Here is a 24,845-nt window from a genome sequence, read left to right on the forward strand (position 1 = left end):
ATCCAATTACATGTAAGAGAGGCAATTTGTAATTGCATTAACTAATCCAATTACATGTAAGAGAGGCAATTTGTAATTGCATTAACTAATCCAATTACATGTAAGAGAGGCAATTTGTAAATGCATTAACTAATCCAATTACAGGTTTTGTATAACTGTTTGAATTCTCTCTTCATTATCACACAAGTTATTTTATAACAAAAATATTTTAAAAGCTTTCCTGTATGTCAGTTGTAATCATAAAATACGTTGGTCATTGATTATTGACAGATTACAACTTCTGGCTATAATTAATGTTTCGTGGTCAGCTCATCTCCGGGATGGGTGAGTTTTGTCCCTTGTAATTATGAGTTCCACATGTCCTCTACCATTTGTACACTCTTCAGGTAGCTTGAATACATGGAGACTTAACTTGCTTTAACGATATGATTTGTGTGCCTGGTTGCTGTTCTTGTGGGTTTTACTTCATTTTTCAAAATATGACAGGCTGTATATGGCAGCCAGTATATCTGGTGGAGGAAGAACCTGGGAAAACCCCTGGGAAGCACCATAGAAAACCTTGGGAAGCACCATAGAAAACCCAGGGAAGCACCATAGAAAACCTTGGGAAGCACCATAGAAAACCTTGGGATGAACCACTAACCACAATTACCTACTGGCAAGCTTTCTCACATACACACATAGGCTGAACCTGAGACTTGAACCCATGCAGACACTGGTCACTTGTCCACTGGAAATGTCCAACTTTCTGCCTAGTACAAACCATTACAGTACCACTGGCTTACAAGCTTTTTTAGCTAATGTGGCACACATGTGACACCATTTCATCTGACCCTGCTTCTACAGAATGACAAATATTTGTACCTCCTTGTACACATGTGGAAGACAGATCCAAGTACTTGTCATGCCTTAGCTAGAAACCATAACATTATTAACATGTAATATTTTCAAAATTATCTTTTCAACCAAAATTATAAAGCATTCTTCTCAATAATTACATAAGTATAACTTGAAATCTGTGATAAATACATGCAAGCATGGTTCCAGAAGTGCCTTTCAGGATCTCATTTTTAAATATTCTGTATCCATTAATGTAAGAGCTTGTCAGGTGCCACAGAAAGATAATATAAATGTCTGCCAATCCATCATCACATTTTTGAAAGCACTTAGCAACCTTTTTGAATTTGTGGCATGCAAAAAATGAAGTAGGTATTATTGTATGTCTGCCATGTCACAGAAAAACACACTGTACTAACTGCCTCATATCAATAACACATGGATTGGAGTTGAATACAGTTAGGTTTTCTGTACTTTGTACACTGTCCTGTTTAAAAGTCTGAGCACTGATGTTTCTTGATCTTGGGATTTCCTTAGCCCTAGAATGATCCAATCACAGTAAAAAAATAAAAAAGATTATGAGACCAAAAGTACCCAATCATAAAGTTGTCCAGCACCTGCCTGATGTAAAGTTACAGCAGTGTCTTTGAGCTTTTTGGAAAGCTATATACTTATGTTTTCTTATGTGTTAGTGGTATGACTTGGGTTTAGATATTGGTTTGAAATATGGGTATGACTTTATACATTTTGTAACATACAACTTCCTGAAAAGATCATAATGTAGGTTTTGAGGGGAATCTCCAGCCTACATAGATCTCAGCAGACTAAAGATATGGATCAGTCACAATGATTTTATTATTTTCTGCAATGAGGAAAGCTATTACTTTTCAGCAGGAGAAGATATGTTTGTCGTTCATCTTGATGGGGGCAAGCATGCCAGTCAGGCATATCCCTCACATGGCTGTGTTTGCGCTAATCACTCAGCTGATGAGATTGTGAAGGTGTTTATCCATGGGAGCCAGCTTTTTTGGCAGACTGTTCACATGGCTCATATACATATGATACACAAAAACTGTTTGCAACTGCTAAGCAGTTTTAAGAGCTAAGTAAAGTTTTGTGGTATGGTCATTTCCAGATGAAATATTGTACCTGCATTACAAAGCTTTGTTCATAAAATAAAATAAATTTTAATTAACAAAATGAAGTTAAAATGAAACAAAAAAATGTTGGTTACTTATATTTTCTAACTAACTTCACCAGAATATTATTCTTGAGAAAATTGTATGAGTACCTATCACCTTATCCGATGCATATTGTATTGTACTCTATACAGCCATGGAAAATGACCACTCAGGAGCAGCTAGAACCAGTCTTTATAAATTGGTGATATGTTTACAGACTTTTCATTATCAACTGGTCACTGACTAAATTACCAAAAAGTTTTCCAACTGAGCCATTTACTGGTACAAAATTGTAACATTTTTTTTATTATGCCATCGCATTGACTTAGCCTTGCATTGTTTTTTTATTATGCCATCGCATTGACTTAGCCTTGCATTGTTCATTTTGAGTTATATCATTGCATTGATTTGGCCTTGTATTGTTCATTTTGAGTTCAATACAGATGTCATTAGTAAAATAGAAACTTTGCTGTGACTCGATTGTGTACAATAGCATTAGTAAGATATAAAATTGACAGTTACTTGATTGTGTATGGATATCATCAGTAAAATATATAAACTTAAGTGTGACTTGATTGTGTACAGATATCATAAGTAAGATACAAACTTGACTGTGACTCGATCATGTACAAATTGTCATTAGTAAGATAAAACTTGAGCATGATTATGCACAGATATCATTAGGATATAAACTTGAGTGTGACTTGATTGTGTACGATATCATTAGTAAGATATAAACTTAACTGACTTGATTATGTACAGATGTCATTAGTAAGACATAAACTTGACTGTGACTTGATCATGTACAGATATCATTAGCAAGATATAAATTTGTGACTTGATTATGTACAGATGTCATTAGTAAGATATAAATTTGACTGTGACTTGATCATGTACAGATATCATTAGTAAGATATAAATTTGACTGACTTGATTATGTACAGATGTCATTAGTAAGATATAAATCTGACTGAGACTTGATCATGTACAGATACCATTAGTAAGACATAAACTTAACTGACTTGATTATGTACAGATGTCATTAGTAAGATATAAATTGACTGTGACTTGATCATGTACAGATGTCATTAGTAAGACATAAACTTGACTGTGACTTGATCATGTACAGATATCATTAGTAAGATATAAATTTGACTGACTTGATTATGTACAGATGTCATTAGCAAGACATAAACTTGACTGTGCCTTGATCATGTACAGATATCATTAGTAAGATGTAAATTTGACTGTGACTTGATCATGTACAGATATCATTAGTAAAATATAAACTTGACTATGACTTGATCATGTACAGATGTCATTAGTAAGATATAAATTTGACTGTGACTTGATCATGTACAGATATCATTAGTAAGATATAAATTTGACTGATTTGATTATGTACAGATGTCATTAGTAAGACATAAACTTGACTGTGACTTGATCATGTACAGATATCATTAGTAAGATATAAATTTGACTGACTTGATTATGTACAGATGTCATTAGTAAGACATAAACTTGACTGTGACTTGATCATGTACAGATATCATTAGTAAGATGTAAATTTGACTGTGACTTGATCATGTACAGATATCATTAGTAAAATATAAACTTGACTATGACTTGATCATGTACAGATGTCATTAGTAAGATATAAATTTGACTGTGACTTGATCATGTACAGATGTCATTAGTAAGATATCAGTTTGACTGTGACTTGATCATGTACAGATGTCATTAGTAAGATAAACTTTAGAGTGACTTGATCATGTTTAGATGTCATTAGTAAGACATAAACTTGACTGACTTGATCATATACAGATATCATTAGTAAAACATAAATTTGACTGACTTGATTATGTACAGATGTCATTAGTAAGATATAAATTTGACTGACTTGATTATGTACCGATGTCATTAGTAAGACATAAATTTGACTGACTTGATTATGTACCGATGTCATTAGTAAGACATAAACTTGACTGTGACTTGATCATGTACAGAAATCATTAGTAAGATATAAATCTGACTGTGACTTGATCATGTACAGATGTCATTGGTAAGATATAAACTTGACTGTGACTTGATCATATACACGTCATTAGTAAGGTATAAATTTGACTGACTTCATTATGTACAGATGTCATTAGTAAGACATAAACTTGATTGTGACTTGATCATGTACAGATATTAGTAAGATATAAATCTGACTGTGACTTGATCATGTACAGATGTCATTAGTAAGATATAAACTTGACTATGACTTGATCATATACAGATGTCATTAGTAAGATATAAATTTGACTGACTTGATTATGTACAGATGTCATTAGTAAGATATAAACTTTAACATGACTTGATCATGTTTAGATGTCATTAGTAAGATATAAATTTGAGCATGACTTGATCGTGTATGGATATCATCAGTAAGAAATAAAGTTGACTGACTTGATTGTGTCCAGATTTGTCATTAGTAAGATGTAAACTTACTTGCTTGTGGACATATTTGTCTTTAGTAAGATGTAAACATGACTGACTTGATTGTGTACAGATCAGCTTGTAAATTGTACCTACAGATGCATGGCACCATATAACCATTATTGTGCTGATGTGCTGTTAAGCAATAATACATACATACATTTTATTTTGAGTTGGCTACATCCAAAGATGATGGGAAGGCTGTTGGTGTGTACATGTACATCTGTATATGTAGATATGATGTGCCAGTGCATGTGCATCGATCTGTGCATGAATGGGGTCTATTTTACTTGACCTTTATACACAGGGTATCTTTATAGACAAGTGAATATCAGAGCTGAGGATTGAATGCAGTAAAAAATGTTCATGTTGTGGTGACCTTTGGAATTCCCATTCCACTTATTTTTAGCAGCCTATCAGAATAAGCTTTCCATTTCATGTTAGGGAGCATTCTCATAGTAACAACAAGTTCCACATTGCATTTTTCACTTGCATAAATGTGAAAGTTGTAATTTAATTGGTGAATGGAAACATCAACCGAACAGGACTTCATATCAGTGTCCATCAAATATCTGTTACATGGAAGAACTAAATTTTAACCCAACTGGCACTAATTATCAGAATCCATTGTATTAAGAAGTCTTTTGTTTAATTTTAATTTTAAAAATACTGGTATGTTCTCTTGCACTATTTATTTTCATGCCCCACCACAAAAATGGTAGACCATGTCAGCCTGTTAAACCTTGATTACACAAGCTTTGTGTTTCAGGCGGTATGGTGGGTAATGTTATTTTTTAAAGAATATACTGTTTGTTAGTTTTGAGTGTCATGTCTATCTTCTTGCCAAATGTCTTACTTGAGGTGAAAGCTTGTTGTTGAAACCTGTGTAGTACAACCTCCTTTAGCTTTATACAATAACATGATATATATATATATATATATATATATATATATATATATATATATATATATATATATATATATATATATATATATATATATATATATATATATATAATATGATACAAAAGTAATCTCCTATAAAGAATGCTTTAATTTCTGATTAGATGTTAAGATAACTGTAAGATAGGTGTAAAAATTCCATTACCTTTATATCAGATGTTATATTGGTGCAGGTTCAGTGGAGGTTTTCACAGATATTTTAATGGAGCAGATTTCAAAGGTTCCATGCAAAGCCTGTATTGGCAGTTAGCCAGATTCATTATAGGAGAGATAACCTTCCTCTCTGGAGGAGGGGTTAATTATTCTATCATATGGCAAGGATGCCAAAAGGGGCTTCTAGAGTCTTTGATTTGGTTCCAGTAAAGAATAGGATTTATTTTTAAAATTCAGAAGCCATTAGCTACTGTGTACATATTTTGTTTGATCCAAGTAAATCTAAAATTTGTACCTCTTGGTTGGTTCTTTCTTTAAGGAATACATCGGTCTTATTTTCATCCCCAGGTATGCTCAAGATGTGAAGTTTTAAACTGTACATGTGCTAATAACATTTTCAATAACCTAAGCATAACTTTTTGTCCAGTATGCCTCGATGGATCTTAACATAGTCACTGGCATCCATTTGTCCATTGGCATATGTGGGAGAGACACAGTTCCCCACCAATTTTTAAAAACTCTTTTATTGTAGTAGTAGACTGGTGCCCCTACCCCAAAAAATTCATGCATATGCCCATGCATGTATCTGTAAATCCATCAGTCTGTATAATCCACACACTATGTTAGCCACAGCGTTAAAGTTTTATTTGCTTTTATTTTATATCAGTTCCATTTTTATTTGAACTTCTGAAGAACTCACAGAAATAATGATATAGAAGAATGGGATTCACAGGACTTTAAATGGGTGAACATAAAATAGAGTTATGTATGTGTTTCGCTGACCAGGATTGGTTCATGGTGAAAGTAAGATTTTTAGTAAAAAGAATAGTTTGAGAGTTTATCCTAGTTGTTTTTGAAAAAAAAAATAAATAGAGGCAATGCTTTATTGATGGAATTTCAACCCTTTACAGATGTGAATTGGAAAACTCATTGTTGAAAGTAGCACCTTCCTCTTTGGTGGAGAATTGAAACCACATGTTTCAAACACATGATGATCCACTGCAGCGCATATGGTTTTCTCTACATAGAAGCTCTAATGAAGGTTGTCTTACTGATAAATAAAGGTTTCATCATGAGGACTTCAGAATTTAAAGTTATTGAATTTTTAAAATGATGTTTGCATAGGTTTACTGTGGGAGCTGAATTAGTATCAGCCCTTCTGATTCTGAACAAGGCTTCAGTATGCACTTTTGTTATCTAGCTAATTAGTGCCATCAATGAACTCTGCAACAAGGCTTCTTCTTGAAATAATTCTCCCTTCCACACAAATTAGAAAATAATGCTTGAATATAATAACCAAAGGTAATGAATGTCCATTCACATATTGTGTTGGCCAGGTGAACAAATATCATATCTTCTTCAGACCCTTGTTTGATTTTTCTGAGCCTGCCTTGGCAGGAGCAGGTCAAAAGTGAATATTTTGGCATACTTGTACATGTTCATCCATCCATCCATCCATCTGTACATTCACATCCTAGACTGAGGTCCATCTTACAGATTTTTATGTTGCTTTTGTGTGTATAAAAGGAAGACTTGATTTTCAGGCCATGGCCAGTTTCTTCATTCATACAAACAAAATGGAAAATTCCAAACAAAACCCCGGCCCAGTTTGGACTCTTATTGAAGCATAGCATGGATTTAGGTGATTCTCAGACGTTGTCAATAAATTTGACTGATTCCCAAGTTATTGCAGGACAATTCCAGAATTATAGATAGATACCATATTTGTGGTATACAGACAGATTTACAGTTGATTTCATACGGTATTTGGAATTTGAAAAAATTTGTTCAGCTGTTACAAAACGTATATAAATGCAAACCTCTTTCTGTCAGTATCTATCCTTGTAAGTTCTAAGCTAATTTTGTCATAGCATGGCTTGATGAAAATGGCAAAGTTTAGAAACCACTTCTTGCTGATGAGAAACTGCCAAGTTGGCCATGTTCCAGGTCAAATAGGTAGAAGATCATCTGCTAGTGACCTTATCAGGAAGCAACTATTTTCAGACCTATCCAATGTGTGAAACATGAACAGCTCATGTAATGCTTTAAAACAAATCAGACTCTAAAATAGTAAATGTTTTGTATCCATTTGTTTAAAGCAGACTCTAAAATAGTAAATGTTTTGTATCCATTTGTTTAAAGCAGACTCTAAAATAGTAAATGTTTTGTATCCATTTGTTTAAATCAGACTTTAGTGCCATAATTTTTTTTATCCATTTGTTTAAATCAGACTTTAGTGCCATAAATGTTTTGTATCCTTTTGTTTAAAGCTGACTCTTAAATAGTAAATGTTTTGTATCCATTTGTTTAAAGCGACACTAAAATAGTAAATGTTTTGTATCCATTTGTTTAAATCAGACTCAAAAATAGTAAATGTTTTGTATCCATTTGTTTAAAGCAGACTCTAAAATAGTAAATGTTTTGTATTCATTTGTTTAAAGCAGACTTTAAAATAGTAAATGTTTTGTATCCATTTGTTTAAATCAGACTCAAAAATAGTAAATGTTTTGTATCCATTTGTTTAAAGCAGACTCTAAAATAGTAAATGTTTTGTATTCATTTGTTTAAAGCAGACTCTAAAATAGTAAATGTTTTGTATCCATTTGTTTAAAGCAGACTTTAAAATAGTAAATGTTTTGTATCCATTTGTTTAAATCAGACTCAAAAATAGTAAATGTTTTGTATCCATTTGTTTAAAGCAGACTCTAAAATAGTAAATGTTTTGTATTCATTTGTTTAAAGCAGACTCTAAAATAGTAAATGTTTTGTATCCATTTGTTTAAAGCAGACTTTAAAATAGTAAATGTTTTGTATCCATTTGTTTAAAGCAGACTCTAAAATAGTAAATGTTTTGTATCCATTTGTTTAAAGCAGACTCTAAAATAGTAAATGTTTTGTATCCTTTTGTTTAAAGCAGACTTTAGTGCCATAAATGTTTTGTATCCATTTGTTAAAAGCAACACTAAAATAGTAAATGTTTGTATCCATTTGTTTAAAGCAGACTCTAAAATAGTAAATGTTTTGTATTTATTTGTTTAAAGCAGACTCTAAAATAGTAAATGTTTTGTATCCATTTGTTTAAAGCGACACTAAAATGGTAAATGTTTTGTATCCATTTGTTTAAATCAGACTTTAGTGCCATAAATGTTTTGTATCCTTTTGTTTAAAGCAGACTCTAAAATAGTAAATGTTTTGTATTGTTTAAAGCAGACTCTAAAATAGTAAATGTTTTGTATCCATTTGTTTAAAGCAGACTCTAAAATAGTAAATATTTTGTATTCATTTGTTTAAAGCAGACTTTAAAATAGTAAATGTTTTGTATCCAGTTGTTTAAATCAGACTTTAGTGCCATAAATGTTTTGTATCCTTTTGTTTAAAGCAGACTCTTAAATAGTAAATGTTTTGTATCCATTTGTTTAAAGCAGACTCTAAAATAGTAAATGTTTTGTATCCATTTGTTTAAAGCAGACTCTAAATAGTAAATGTTTTGTATCCATTTGTTTAAAGCAGACTCTAAAATAGTAAATGTTTTGTATTCATTTGTTTAAAGCAGACTTTAAAATAGTAAATGTTTTGTATCCATTTGTTTAAATCAGACTCAAAAATAGTAAATGTTTTGTATCCATTTGTTTAAAGCAGACTCTAAAATAGTAAATGTTTTGTATTCATTTGTTTAAAGCAGACTCTAAAATAGTAATGTTTTGTATCCATTTGTTTAAAGCAGACTCTAAAATAGTAAATGTTTTGTATCCATTTGTTTAAAGCAGACTTTAAAATAGTAAATGTTTTATATCCATTTGTTTAAAGCAGACTCTAAAATAGGAAATGTTTTGTATCCTTTTGTTTAAAGCAGACTTTAGTGCCATGAATGTTTTGTATCCATTTGTTAAAAGCGACACTAAAATAGTAAATGTTTTGTATCCATTTGTTTAAAGCAGACTCTAAAATAGTAAATGTTTTGTATTCATTTGTTTAAAGCAGACTTTAAAATAGTAAATGTTTTGTATCCATTTGTTTAAATCAGACTAAAAAATAGTAAATGTTTTGTATCCATTTGTTTAAAGCAGACTCTAAAATAGTAAATGTTTTGTATTCATTTGTTTAAAGCAGACTCTAAAATAGTAATGTTTTGTATCCATTTGTTTAAAGCAGACTCTAAAATAGTAAATGTTTTGTATCCATTTGTTTAAAGCAGACTTTAAAATAGTAAATGTTTTATATCCATTTGTTTAAAGCAGACTCTAAAATAGTAAATGTTTTGTATCCTTTTGTTTAAAGCAGACTTTAGTGCCATAAATGTTTTGTATCCATTTGTTAAAAGCGACACTAAAATAGTAAATGTTTTGTATCCATTTGTTTAAAGCAGACTCTAAATTAGTAAATGTTTTGTATCCATTTGTTTAAAGCAGACTCTATAATAGTAATGTTTTGTATCCATTTGTTTAAAGCAGACTCTAAAATAGTAAATGTTTTGTATCCTTTTGTTTTAAGCAGACTCTAAAATAGTAAATGTTTTGTATTCATTTGTTTAAAGCAGACTCTAAAATAGTAAATGTTTTGTATCCATTTGTTTAAAGCAGACTTTAGTACCAGTAAATATTTTGTATCTGTTTATTTTTAGACTGTAGAGCATTGCTACTACCATGGCACAGTTAAGAGAGATGATTGGTCTGTGGTTGCTGTATCAACCTGCAATGGAATAAGGTAAGATATGATGCATGATACGTGCAATTAAGTAGAATGCAGCTGCAAACAACACAGACCCTGATCTACCATCACATAATGCATAAGCAGGGTCTGTTATGTTTGTTCTACTGCTTACTCCTAACAACCAGCAGAGACCCAGATCTGCCAGTACATTATATGACATCATGTCTGGGTCTGTGCAGTTTGACTTAACTTAGAAGCAAATACAAATGGTGGTACATACTCTATATTCCTCTGATACATTATAACAGTAAATTGTATTTTCTGGATGCATTGAGAGACAGATATGGTTAAAAAATTTGACAAATCCCCAGCTTCGTTAAAAGTTAAGTTCTGAAAATATATTTTAAAAAACTGGAAATAAATTGGCAAGATAAAACCATCAGAATATGTGTAAATATGTTATACTGCAAGATAAAACATGTCAATTATATGTATGTTATATTGCAAGATAAAACATTCCAGATGTATGTTAGTGTGTTATTCTTCAAGATAAAGAACCAAAAGCATATGTATGTTATACTGCAAGATAAAACCTTTCAAATATATGTACATATGTTATACTGCAAGATAAAACCTTTCAAATATATGTACATATGTTATACTGCAAGATAAAACCTTTCAAATATATGTACATATGTTATACTGCAAGATAAAAGATAAGCATATATGTAATTGTGTTATACTGCAAAATAAAACCTTCCATATATATATATATATATATATATATATATATATATATATATATGTGATATTTTATTTTCCTACATTAATACCAGATGTATTTCATGGTGTGGTACCAAAAAACATATTTTAACAAGTGGTGAAGCCACAAGTTAAAACATACACTTTTTCATACCACAAGATGAAATATATCTGGTTATAACATAGGAAAGGAAAATTTTGTTTTTATTTTATACCAGACTTGGCTCTCAGAATCAAAGTTTACAAGATTAAACTCACTCCTTAGCACAGAATGGTAATGGCGACCCCCTTTTTGTAAATTGACTGCATTTTCATAGGCTGTTAATATAAATATACTTGACTAAAGTGGTAGGATTTGGTTGACCTAATCTATCACAGGGAATTACATTTTGTTATCATTTTATATACTGTTTAACCCAGTCTGGAAACAATGCAAATCCAGTTCAGCTATGCATCACAGCAGGTTTGTTGTTGTTGTCAAAGAAGTATGGGAAAATAACTTAAGAGAGATGCAGAAGGAATCTGGTCAGATTTCTTTATCGAAGATTAATTTCCATGTCTGTAATGAAAGACAGTTTCTATTTATATGTTCTAGCTCACAAACTACTGGTTTTGTTGCTTCAGGTACAATTTTTGGGGGGAATACATGTTCACATGTTACATGGTTTGATGGGAACTCTTACATTTTCACACATGATAATGTAAGGATATATTTTGCACATGTTAAAATACAGGAACTACAAAAATATGAAAATTGGTTTGTTACTAAGTCTCAATATTTCACACTTAAGTATACATATATAAATGTTAGACTGTAAAAGATAAAAAGTAAAGATGTTCAAAATTCTGTCAGAGGTATAAAAAGTTATATACTAAAAATTTAAGGTGGAAAATATACAATCTATAAATTATATTATTTACTGTAAGCTATTAAATTTAAGTGGTTCATAAACTAGTAAACAATAGTCTCTTCCCCAAATGCAGTACATTTATCACAAGTGTTGCTGTAATGGTGACTGGATTTCACGAATTTATTTTACTGAATCACAAAACCATGTTATGAATACATGCATGAGAATCAGATGGGAGATTCCATTCATCATTTTGTGTAATACTGATGGAAAGTAAGTCATTTCCATACACACCATGATAAGACTAAGGATCAGTCTAATCAGGTTTTTTTATTTTTTTTATAACGTATGGCATGGACTTATGATCAGATGTAGATATAGTAGATATTTCCAGAAATTATATATAAAATAAGCTGGGGGCTTGTTAAGCATGGACTTCTTTTTGGAAAAGCATGGTATGTACTTTGAGACTACATTACTGGAAAACACAGAACATTAGTATTGATTTTAGAGTATAAGGGTTTTATTAGAATCTGTGTTGTTTAGAGTTGGAATCCACTTATAAACAAGTATATAAGGTGTCCTTGTATTAAAATATGCAGCCAACTCAAAAAAATGTGAACTCTGCATGATCTGCCATCACATTATACCCAGACAAATCAAAACCTGTGATTTTTTAAACATTTGATTTTAGTTCCATACCGGTAGATCTAGAGCTGCTATTACATTATGACAGCATCCTAATCTACAATGTTAAATTTTGCATTACAGATTTTGAAAACCATTTGTCTTGTACATAAATGAATTATATCCCAAATAATCATAAAAGTTCTATCAGAATTCCAAAACTATAGTGTTCTGAATAAATTCCAATATTGAATGTGCTGATGTGTCAATGGTTTTGAATAGGTTGATGCACCAACAGTCTTCTAAATGTATCATAATGACATAATCCTGAATGTCTTGAATGAATTCACAACAATCCCAAAATAGTGTTTTAGAGTAAAATGTCAGTGAGCACTTTGTATTTCCAGTGACTAATTTATATAAATGTTACCTCACTGATTTTATCTGAATGCAACAGTAAATCCACAGACTGAACTTGATGCAGGAATGAAAGCTTTCTTGACAAAACACACACACACACACACACACACACACACACACACATATATATATATATATATATATATATATATATATATATATATATATATATATTCCCACTTGACATATGTCGCATTAGCAAATTTGAAAAAACTCAATCAACTTAATGGAAAATTTCCTTGAAATGTAAACAAGTTCACTTTCAGAACCTTCTAATTTCATAATCTACACTAGGTTTTATATACTAATTCCAGTAAACATCTTAAAAAAGTGAGAATAATCGGGTAGACCAGAATCATACCCTCGGTCATGGACAAAGGTCAAACACACAATACAAATATTTGTAGTTTATACACTGATATGCATTGAATTCCTGCCTTGCTTTAATAGAAAACTTTGTTCATATGTTGAAAAGTATCTTAAAGTTTTTTGTTAAAGTTTCTGAGTCGCCTGTCTAATACATTTGTTGCCGTATTCTATTGAAACTTTGGTATTATATTGGAGTATGTGTAAAGTTTATCGATATATATGCTTTGGGTTCCTATCATACCTTTCTCTCCTGCTCAAGCAGAAAGCATACTTCATCGTCAATGTTTTGTGTTATAATATCAGATGCTGGTCACATAAAAGTAATATAATATTATTAAAGCTCTAATGTTGGATTTTGTGAAGAGTACTTGTCTTGCCTTTCACAGCAACATGGTCAGCGTTGTTAAATTTGTATGTTGGCCTATCACAGGCTCATAGTCAACAGTGTTAAAACTTTTAGGTGAAGTTGGATAAAAGTCAGATTCATTGGGTTTATACTGGCAAGCAGATGGATGGATGCATGTGAGTTGGCTGGTTCCACTGATTGTTTATTTCATAGATTTTAATCCTATTTCACTCTAAAGATAACTATGGGCAATAGTTGTGGTAAAGTTAACTGAGAATTATTGCCCATTTCTCTAATGCATGTCATTGTGTATGACTTTCATTTATAAATATTTGTAAGATGTATGATTCTGATTGCAAGCCATCTGGTAACACCATTCTTTTTACAGATAGATGACCTAAACCATGTCCAAAAGAGAAAGGGTCATAAAATTAAGTGACCAAAAATGTGTATTTTTTTAATTGTTGGAGCAGACGAAACTATTTGCCTTTCATTGGTTTAGTTATCCCCTTTGTTGTTCAAAGCTCTTCAGGGTAAATAGTTTGGCCTGTTCCCTGTATGACCATGAAATAACTGTATAATGCAGTGGCTGAACTGGGTCAACACATTTTACGTACAAGTTAACATTTTACTATTGTATTTATGGTACTATTGTAAAACTTTGCCATAGAATACCATATTTTTCTAATGAAAAGTCCACCATCAGTTTGATATATTTTAACAAATATTTATGGTATTATTATTGTGGCAAGTTTAGTTATTTTTTTATTTCTATTTTAGTTAGCTATGCCTTGGATGAGAAGATACATTTGTATACAATTTTTTACACTCTTCTAATAATTTTAATTATTTATTGTTTAAAGTAGTCACTATGATGGAAGGGAACATTTATATTTATAACAGTTATATTTACTGATAATTTTAGCAACTGTCATTCCTATTAAATGTGATGTTATCTAAAACCTACTCTGGCCTGACCTGAAGGGGTGGTGTATGTTATTATTAGCTGCTGAGGGGGCAGGGGCCAGTTTTTTTGTACAGATTTAACGTTGCATGCACCTGCCTAATATAAAAACTCACTTAAAAAAATAGATGAGTGAGGTCAAAACGTCCATACTTTTGGATAGGTATTATGAAGCACAACAAAATCATATCACACACTTAACCTGACAAGTCTGTTGAAGTTCTTAGAATAAAATTTATATGCACCCCAACCCCTATTGTATACATGCATTTTTCACATCTGAAGGCCATTTTTGACAGCATGTGGTGCTCATAGTGCAAACGCAAGCCCTTTCCCTAGGTAATACTTTTAAAAAACATTGTCTATTAAATAGCTTGATGCAATTCAGAATAGTTGTCATCGAAGCCATTTTTGAGATAGTCTACTTGCATTGAACCCATGTGTCTATTGCTATGGGTGGCTAGCTTTACTTACTAGCCGACTATTGGTATTTCAATGGCTGCATACTGTACAGGGACTATAGGAGGTGGACATACCTCGCATCAATTTCAAAAACAACACCAGCCCAAAACACCTAGTTCACAAATATATCCTTCTCTTTAACTATTACACAATATTAAGTCCAAAACTCACACCATACCCTTAAGAAATTTGCCAGGGGTCAATATGCGAAACTGCCCCTGCCATGTGAAGCCTTTTGAAAGAAAGAAACCTATTAGTGGCAGGAATGGTGTGTTTGTAGACTTTCAATAAATCACTGATAACTTCTTTCTCTTTAAAGCTGAACATTTAATTTTGTGACCATTTGTTGTGAAATTTCTATCTAAATTTAGTAGGTGTAAAGTGGTTTAACAAGCGGTAAGTAGTTACAGTGAAATCTGGAATGTTCTAACTCATAAGCAAATATTTTACAAGCAATTTTCAATAACTGTAATGTTTTTGGAAATTCTGTTATACATTAAAAGTTACAAAGTGTGTTTTTGTGTATGTATGTGTGTGTGTAGACTGGATATATGGCTATAATTTTAGTTATAGCTTTGTGGATTTTGTTTCATATACTAGAGATAGATTAACTGACACAGTCTGACTATAGGTTTAATTCAAGCAAAGAAAGATCTTCACTGAATGTCTTCTGTGAGGTCCACAAATTTCATTTATAAGCTAGGGTCAACCGTAATGCAGGCAGTTGGCATGTAGAGCTCAAAGGGTTCATATTGAATTTGTTGTTGATTGGGGTTTAAATCCATTTTCCAGAACATGATAGGCTGTACATGATTGCCATTATAACTGGTAGAGGAAGAATCCTGGAAAACCTGTTAAGAACCACCAATCGATTGGAAGCTACTGGCAAGCTTTCTCACATACCCACAAAGGCTGAGGATGAGACTTGAACCATCATGGAATGAGAGTGAGATGGCAGTGACTGGTAAAGGCAAGCACTTGAGACCACTCTGCTACCATGGGCCACCCATTTGAGACCACTCTGCTACCATGGGCCACCCATTTGAGACTACTCTGCTACCATGGGCTGCCCATTTGAGACCACTCTGCTACCATAGGCTGCCCATTTGAGACCTCTCTGCTACCATGGGCCACCCATGTTAAATGTATGAAACTTAAACCCTCTGACTTGGCTAATTCCCAGATTGAAGTGCCTTTACATCAGACATGTGTTGCAACAATAATCCCACCTCCTACTTTACAAAAAATTTGTTGACCTCTGGTTTTATTATGGGATCTGTACTGTCATAAATAGGTGTCTGCATCCTAAGGCATGACAATGATGGCACAACAGACTCTTTGGAAAGGCATGTGGTATGAATTGTAGTTTTTTATTGTATGTCCTAAAAATGGTAATTAAATTAAATATGACTTGGCAGATAGCACTGTGCAATTGAGCAGACATAGCACAGTAGTTTTGTTAGGTTGCCAGTGCCCAGTCCAAAATGTCGGCATTTAACTTAGCAGATTACACAACCATTTATTGGGAGTTGTACTTGTGAAGTGCAAACTGTTCTAGCTGTGAACTTGTTACTTTTAAGCTTAATGTTCCCTTTTAAGACTTTGATCTAAAATTTAAATGAAAATGCGATAGTGAAGAATTCAGAATTAGCATCTATGTTGAATACAGCTGTTTTATATGCTGACTATAATGGTGGAACACATTGTGTTTTGAAGTCATCCATCTGTCAGTTGCCAGTTTTGTTTCTGCTCAACAACTCATGTTGTCCATTATGTACAGTTACCAGACTTTGTAGATTGCTTGTGCTTGGTATAAGAAAGACCCATCTGATTTTGGGTTCATAGTTCAAGGTCAATGACTGAAGGAAGAAAAATGGTTTCCATATAATAACTCAAGTTCTCCACCATCAGTAGTTTCCATACTGCATGGCTGGCTTGCACTTGGGGTAAGAAAGAACCTGATGAGTTTTGGGTCAAAATTTCAAGGTCACTGACTGAAAGAAGAAAATTGGTTTCTGCACAACATGGGTTCTTCAACCTTACACTTGTAAACATTGTGAATGGCTTGCAACTGGGATATGGAGGAACCATATTGAGGTCAAAAGGTCAAAGGATGAGGTTTCTTAATTGAAATAAGGAAATGTTTTCCACATAATTATCATTAGCTCTACATCACAGATGTAGATAAGACAATGTGGATGGCTGCAGCACTTGTGATATTAAAGAACCCAATTGATTTTGATTCTCAAAGGTCAAGGCTCTGTGACTAAAAGAACAAATGTATTCTGAACAAAAATGCCACTTATGAACCATTAACCTTTGCCAAAGCTAGTGTATAACTTGCAGTGAGGTTAATTAACAATCCTTTAGATTCATTGGGCTAAAGGTCATGACTATTGTGTGACTAACAAGAAGTAGTGTGTTATTAGTGTCTGTATGGAGGACTAATATGGAAAAGATTCATCATTTTCTGTTCCTGGTACTCTGTAGCAAGTGATGTCATCCTCAGATGACAACTGTGACATCCATCTTCATTTTTAAAAAAACACTCAATTAAGAGGATGGTAGCTAATTAGATATGGAATTATTGTGCCAAATTTGGTATTTAAGAGTGGTTTCACAATTTTTCATCAGAATAAATTCTATTTTATTCTCATGCAAACAGTGTCAATCTTCATCATTTTTCAGACTTGGATTTCTTTCCAAGGGGTCAAGATCTTTCTTTAGTTAACCACAGGTTATCTTTTTATCTATGGTGCCTAGGATTTTACATCAGAAAATAATGCAATAAAAAATGGAACAAGGTCAATATACATGGAGTGATTCCACTTTCTGCTTGATCATTTTACAAGTTGTTTCATGTTGTTGTTTTTTTTTAACAAACTTTGGAACACATGATTGATGCTCGAAAAAGTAGTATAATGTGAAATGCTGGCTTTCCATTATAAATACAATTGTATTTGTTAATAAGTCCTAATGTTTAGCTCATCTAGCTGTATGGTGAAGCAAGCTTCTGGTATGGTCCTGTGCGTGCAGTGCAGCTGTGCATTGTGAATCGTGCATTGAAAATAGTCCATCACCACTTTCAGCTTCTCCAAAATGGCTCAATAGAATTAAACAAATTTCAGAGGTGGCATCCTGGTGTAAGACTCTTAAGTTTGTACAAATAATACCAATGACAATCCACCATCAAATGTGGCCACCATTATTAAAATAGAAAAGTCTTTAAATGACTTCTTCTCAAAACCCTCTTAACAGAATTGGAATGAATTTGACAGCATCTAGGTTGGAAGCATTTCAGAGTGATAGAAATGACACCAAAAAATATGGCTAAAGATCAAACATTTACACAACTTCTTGGCAACAGTAAAACAGAATTTTGACAGAAAATATCCAGGCATTTATGGCTTTAAATTTGGCACATATGATACCTGTTCATTGTACAAAATGGCAGCTGTTATTATTAATTGAAAAATCTTTAATTGACTTTATCTGCAAAAAAAAAAAACATCGCTTGGACAAAATTGCACAGAAAACATCTTCCTTTAATAAAGATGTTTCATAGTTTTAAAATGATAATGATCTGCAGTCAGACATGGCCACCATTCCTCAAGCTTGAAAAAACTTTGAATAACCACATACTAAAACATTCAGCAGAATTTGACCAAATGTCTGTTTGGACATGGTGGCCGTTGAGAATCATGCAAATGATGCTGACTTGTTATTAAATGTGTCTACCGTTACTTAATGCTGAAGGCTTTTAAAAACAACCACTGAAACGAATATGACCACATTTGACCAGAATTGTCCAGGTATGAGTTTGTTGTTTTATTTTATTTTTTGTTTTATAAATGATGACAATCAAGTATCTTAAGTATGGCTGCTGTCACTTAATCATGGAAAAACTATAAACAGTGTCTTCTCAAAAACTGCTCAGCAGAATTGGACCCTCTTACAGAAGCAATCTGGCTTAATTGAAAACGTTTTAATTTTGTGCCAATAATATGCTGATTCCCCATCAGATTTTACCACCCAAACAAAGAATATAATAATCTTGAAATGATTTCTTTTTTTAAAAAATTCCACACGATTTGACCACATCTGAGAGAAAGCATACTGGTAAGAAGGCATTGCAAGTTTTACAAAATGATGCAGGTCTGCCATCCAATATGGCTGCCAGGCTAAAAGATATAAAAATAATCTTTAAATGTCAGAAAGCTTCTTGCCAGTCCTGATTTATTGGTCAAATGCCCATGTGTTGGGCTATTAAGTATATGTCAGCTAGATATGTGATCTCAGGGTCACTTGGGCTGCTTGATTTTGTCAAATTCTATTAAGGATTTTACGTAGGATGTCCCATGTTTTATGCATGATCTGTGCAGAGTATGCACAATGCATCGATGTGATGCAGAGAACAAACATTCATTCTAATTTGATCTTGATCATGTATTATCATATACACTTGATTGTAAGTCCTGACCAACTGCAAAATGGACAGACCCATATTGAACAAACAGCATAGACCCTACCAGAACATTTTGTGACAGCAGATTTTTGTTGTTTGCAGTTGGACTGGACCTATAAGCGAGTACATACGGTACATGATAATTATATCATGCCATAAACATGAATATTTGGAATATACCATATTTACCACAAATGACGTTTTTGAGGTGGTGTCTAAAGCATCCTTTATAAGCATATTTCTCAGTTTTGCTGTATTATATAGACAGCAGATTAACCCTGGTTCAGTTAGCAGTATTTTCGTGCAGGTCAGAGGACTGAGTGTTGAGAAACTTAACTCATTAACCCCTGGTGACGAGTTTACATGGCAGGAGGTAGTAGCCTCCTGCCAAGCTCTGTAGTGTCAAGGTCATGTATGATGCACTAATGTGGGTGGTATTATAGGAAGGTAGACAGATGGAGCTCTACAATGATACCAAATAATCTGGAATTTCTAGTTGCACTACAAAATACAGAGGGAAAAACCTCATGTTTTGGACTTTTTTTCCTATCCAAAATTCGCTTGTGGTCGGAATCTGATTTTGTGTCTGGATTTTAGACTTTTTGGTCTCAGATCTAAGGCAGACTGGTATGAACTGCAAACAGACAGATGAACCTTTGCAAAAAGTAGGATAAGATAGCCAGTTGGAATAAAGAGTGGTCTCGATACATAAATAATGGGTCCATTAAGCAAAAAAAAATAAATTCAACTTTTCCCCATTTGCTCATGTGTGAGCCAAATAGCCATTGAAAAACGATGCTTCTAACACAGCTAGGCAGTATGATATTGGAAGATCACCTGGAAGTTGGTGTTTTTGGATGTATTCAGAAATAGCTTTCAAAAGGTGTTTTATTACTCGAATTTCAGATGAAAACGACAAAAACCTCCAGGGGTTAACGTGTTAAAGACCTTAAGAAGGAAGTAATTTGATCCTATCAGACATCATTGTTCGTTACATTGAAAATTGTATTGCAGACTTCCAGGATGAGTAAGCCAATAATTGATTCTTCCATGTTGTATTTTTTAAGGCTTGTAAAAGGATTAGAATGCTCAATATTAAAGAAAAACAAATGGAATGACTCATACTGAAAGGACATTTTGTAATATACCATATTTACTCACTTATAAGTTTAGTCAAACTGGAAACAACAAAGATCCTGAGCTGCTGTCGCATAATGCACCTGCAGATCAGGGTCCATGTTCATTGTTCTACTAATTATTCCTTACAAACTTCACAGACCCAGATCTGCTGGCACTTTGTTTGACTGTAGATCTGGATATGTGCAGTTTGCAGTTGGACCCATCTTGTAAGTTAGTATATATGGTATTCTAAATTTGTTGGTTCCATTTTTTTATCGATTTCTTTGGTTGCTTGAACCCATGGTGAATTTTGATGCAATGATATTTCTGCCGAGAGAGCACTACCGGTAATACCTTTCCAAATTATGAAATTTAAGTACATATTATCTCCCATGGATGGATTTGGGGCAACTAATTTGTAAATGTGATTGAAAGTGGTTTGGGCTCATCATTGGACAAGGCTATTAGAGATTGAATTTTTGTTATATTTTTATAAAAAAAAAAAAACGGGGGATGAGCTTACCAAGGACTGAGTTGTTATTGGAGAAATAAGAAAAAAGATGAAATTCTTTAAAAACCAGGAAAATTGAATTATAATTGACCCTTCAAGTTCTTGTATGACAAAGGCTTGTTAACATCCCTCATTGTAAGGTCCCATGTTTATAATGATAATCACTTTATGACTTCCATGAAGGTGTTATAAAGAGGGAGCAAAATATTACTGGTGATGGAGTTTAAGGTTGCTTAAATAAATAAATGGCTGTTAGGTGAAGTCTTTTATCCATGCCTTATTTTGAAAACGATGTGGTGCACTACTTACGAAAATTTGAATATGTACCATACAGTCATGTTCTGATATACAATCTACCGGTAATTGTGCCCGTTATACAAACTACCGGTAATTGTACCTGTTATACAAACTACCGGTAATTGTACCTGCCAATTTAAACCGTTTCTACAAGAAATCTCGCTGATCAATAAAATAGTTTAAATTTCTGTCAGCAAATTATAGATAGTGAGATTTTTCTCAGTGAAATCATTTAGAAGCAAGAGGACTGAATTTGAGAAAATAAGGTGCAATTTAGTTAGTGCACATTTTGTAAATTGTTTGTGAAATATTTGCAAATATACTACATTAAATAAATTTTGGGGAAGATGTAATATCATGAGAAATATTTGATTTACAGACTTACACACTACTGACTTCAAATCCGCATCTGGTATAAAAAAAAATTGAAAGTCTAAATTCAAACTTGACATTATAATGTTGAAATAATGTTGCATTATTATGTTAAGCAAGATGGAGCTAGGATGGCTAGGTGGTTAACATGCTTGACTTGTGACCAAAAGGATGTGGGTTCATATCCTAGACCAGGTCAGGTCAGCTTTAATGGTGTATCTCTGGGCAGTTAGGCACAGTTTGCTCTAATTGTTTTGGCATGCTATAAGTTCTCATGTATTTATGTACAGTTAAACACCAATCATACAATCAGTCAATAAAGTAAGGTATTCATTTTCAATTTTGCTCCAGTAATTGAACATAAAACCCCCAGCCTGACAAGTTTTATTTTTATCCTGGTAATTTCTGTATACAGCATTGATATCTAAATTTGCATCAATTTATAGTCCCAATTGAACATTTAATCTTCAGTTAAATGTAATTACATGTCAGTCCTTGTCAATCAATTGCATTCCATGCAGAAACAAGTTGTTGATAATCCACTGTAATGGATATGTAAAGAAATAATTTACATCTGTCTGACATCAGATAACATGCTTGAACAGACTCTGAGTCTAAAGGACACCTGCATCTAAAGGCCAAAAACTAAGATATTTTCAGTTGCTTCACACATGAAATTTCTTTTTAAACGATAGTATCAGTCCAAACAAGACAAAATTGCATGGTCCTTTAAGAGTCTGTTATAGTCAGGCATTACGTTGTTATTTACCCCAGTTAACTCTACTTTTAAAGTTATGGCACTTGTTTGGCCCAAAGTTCATTCTGGCAAGCTGTCATAATTTATTGTTAACTTTTTTCTAATGTAACGTTATCTTGTAAAATATTTGTAATGGATATTGTAAAGACTATAATTATAAAGTTATATTGTTATGACATTGAAGTTGACAGTTTTGTATGTTATTTTCTTTAGCTTTTGCAAGCAATTTCTTTTTTTTCACCTGTGCATAGGGGCAAGTTGGTGAAAGATATGACCTTCGGTGTTATCATCCATTTCCTTTTGTACACAGTTTATCCATCAATATTTGTCTGTTGTGTCATCATGGACCATGTTCCTGAACCAAATTTGCCTGTCGTGTCATCAGGGACCATGTTCCTGAACCAGATTTACCTGTTGTGACATCAGGGACCATGTTCCTGAACCAGATTTGCCTGTCTTGACATCAGGGACCATGTTCCTGAACCAGATTTGCCTGTCTTGACATCAGGGACCATGTTCCTGAACCAGATTTGATCAAAATTTATATGCTTGTGTCATGAAAATCTTGGACAAGATTGATCATGAGCAAGATATTAATGAGATGTCATCTTGCATCTGATTGGCTGACTTTGTTACAACTCTGGAGGCCAGATTTCTGATCTGATTTTGATCCGGCTTGTAATATGATTTTATATCATCAAGATTTTGGACAAATTTCATCATCACCAAGACCCACACATACTCAAAATGAAGTGATGTCGTTTCCTAGTGGCTCAGTTTGGTACCGCTATAGCTGTTATATTTCTTTATCGGATTTTTATCAAACTTGGAAAATGTGCTTATATCAACAAGATCTTGGATGATTTTGATAATAATCAGGGTTTGTGAATATTAATGGTGTAATCATGCATGTGATTTTCTGAGCTTTTACCACTTGGGAGGCAACATTTCTTATCCAGTTTTACTCAAACTTGGAATTTGTGCTTATGTCATTAAGATCTTGATTGAGTAAAGTTTTGAGTGAGATCTGTGTGTCTTATTGAGGTGACCTTACATCTGATTGAGTTTATTGCCATTTTAGAGGTCATATTTTTGATCCAGTTGTAGTCATACTTGGAATACTGACTTGTATCTTCAAAATCTCAGATAAGTCTGACAGCAATATAGTGGTCAACTGAAAAGTCTTGTTATCAATACCCCACTTGCATGAATGATGTCATTGACAAGGTGTTTTCACTAAAATACTTCTTGCATGAATGATAACATTGACAAGGGTTTTCACTAAAATTCTTATTGACTGAACTTTGGAATTGACAAGGGGTTTTCACTAAATTACTTATTGATTGAACTATGGAATTGACATGGGGGTTTTCACTAAAATACTTATTGCCTGAACTATGCAATTGACATGGGGTTTTCACTAAAATACTTATTGCCTGAACTATGCAATTGACATGGGTTTTTCACTAAAATTCTTATTGCCTGAACTATGCAATTGACATGGGGTTTTCACTAAAACTCTTATTGCCTGAACTATGTAATTGACATGGGTTTTTCACTAAAATTCTTATTGCCTGAACTATGCAATTGACATGGGGTTTTCACTAAAATACTTATTGCCTGAACTATGCAATTGACATGGGTTTTTCACTAAAATTCTTGTTGCCTGAACTATGCAATTGACATAGGATTTTCACTCAAATGCTTCTTGCAACATTCACTTGATTCTGAATGACAATGTTGCAGATCTGACCACCAAAATATATGTACCATTGTGGAATTTTTAAACATAATTGACCTTGTGGTCAAGTCATAGGCAATTGCTTGCATATTTGTGCATCAATGAGTTCTGAACTCAATGATTAATTTGCGCATATACAAGTGAATTTTGACCAGGGCTTTTATTTAGTTGAATTCCAGTTAACACAATGATAGTATTCTGTGACTGACTTTTAGGTCAAAGTTCAGTGTTGGGTTTTTAGCTGTACTGGCTTGTAAACATGATTTGACAAATAAGTATAAATGTGTTTTTATCATGAATATATCTGAAGAATACAATGTACTTTAAATCAGACCACTTAGATAACTATTTTGAAAATGTTGAATTTAGATTTTACCAGACTGGCTGTATATAATATATCTTGACAGTCTCTGAGACACATTTGATGTTCTTCTTTCTTCTGTCAATGATACCAGGTCCAAGGTCAAAGACAGTGGCAAAGAAATTTGTGTTGCACTGAATGGGCATCTTTTGAATG

At 33.0% G+C, this 24,845-nt stretch overlaps 1 protein-coding gene across 1 annotated transcript in view; it reads left to right on the forward strand.

The window, feature by feature from the left end:
* The window catches only part of LOC149776147 (disintegrin and metalloproteinase domain-containing protein unc-71-like), a 290,286-nt gene that overhangs the window by 124,917 nt on the left and 140,524 nt on the right, over positions 1–24,845 (forward strand). The window contains exon 5 of the mRNA XM_089942442.1: positions 10,237–10,319. Within this exon, the coding sequence (XP_089798568.1) occupies positions 10,237–10,319 (83 nt within the window). The remainder of the gene's footprint in view (positions 1–10,236; positions 10,320–24,845) is intronic.

The sequence above is a fragment of the Sinohyriopsis cumingii genome, chromosome 18 (assembly GCF_028554795.1).
Source record: "Sinohyriopsis cumingii isolate HCF-2022 chromosome 18, ASM2855479v2, whole genome shotgun sequence".
In the NCBI taxonomy this organism is placed as follows: Eukaryota; Metazoa; Mollusca; class Bivalvia; order Unionida; family Unionidae; genus Sinohyriopsis; species Sinohyriopsis cumingii.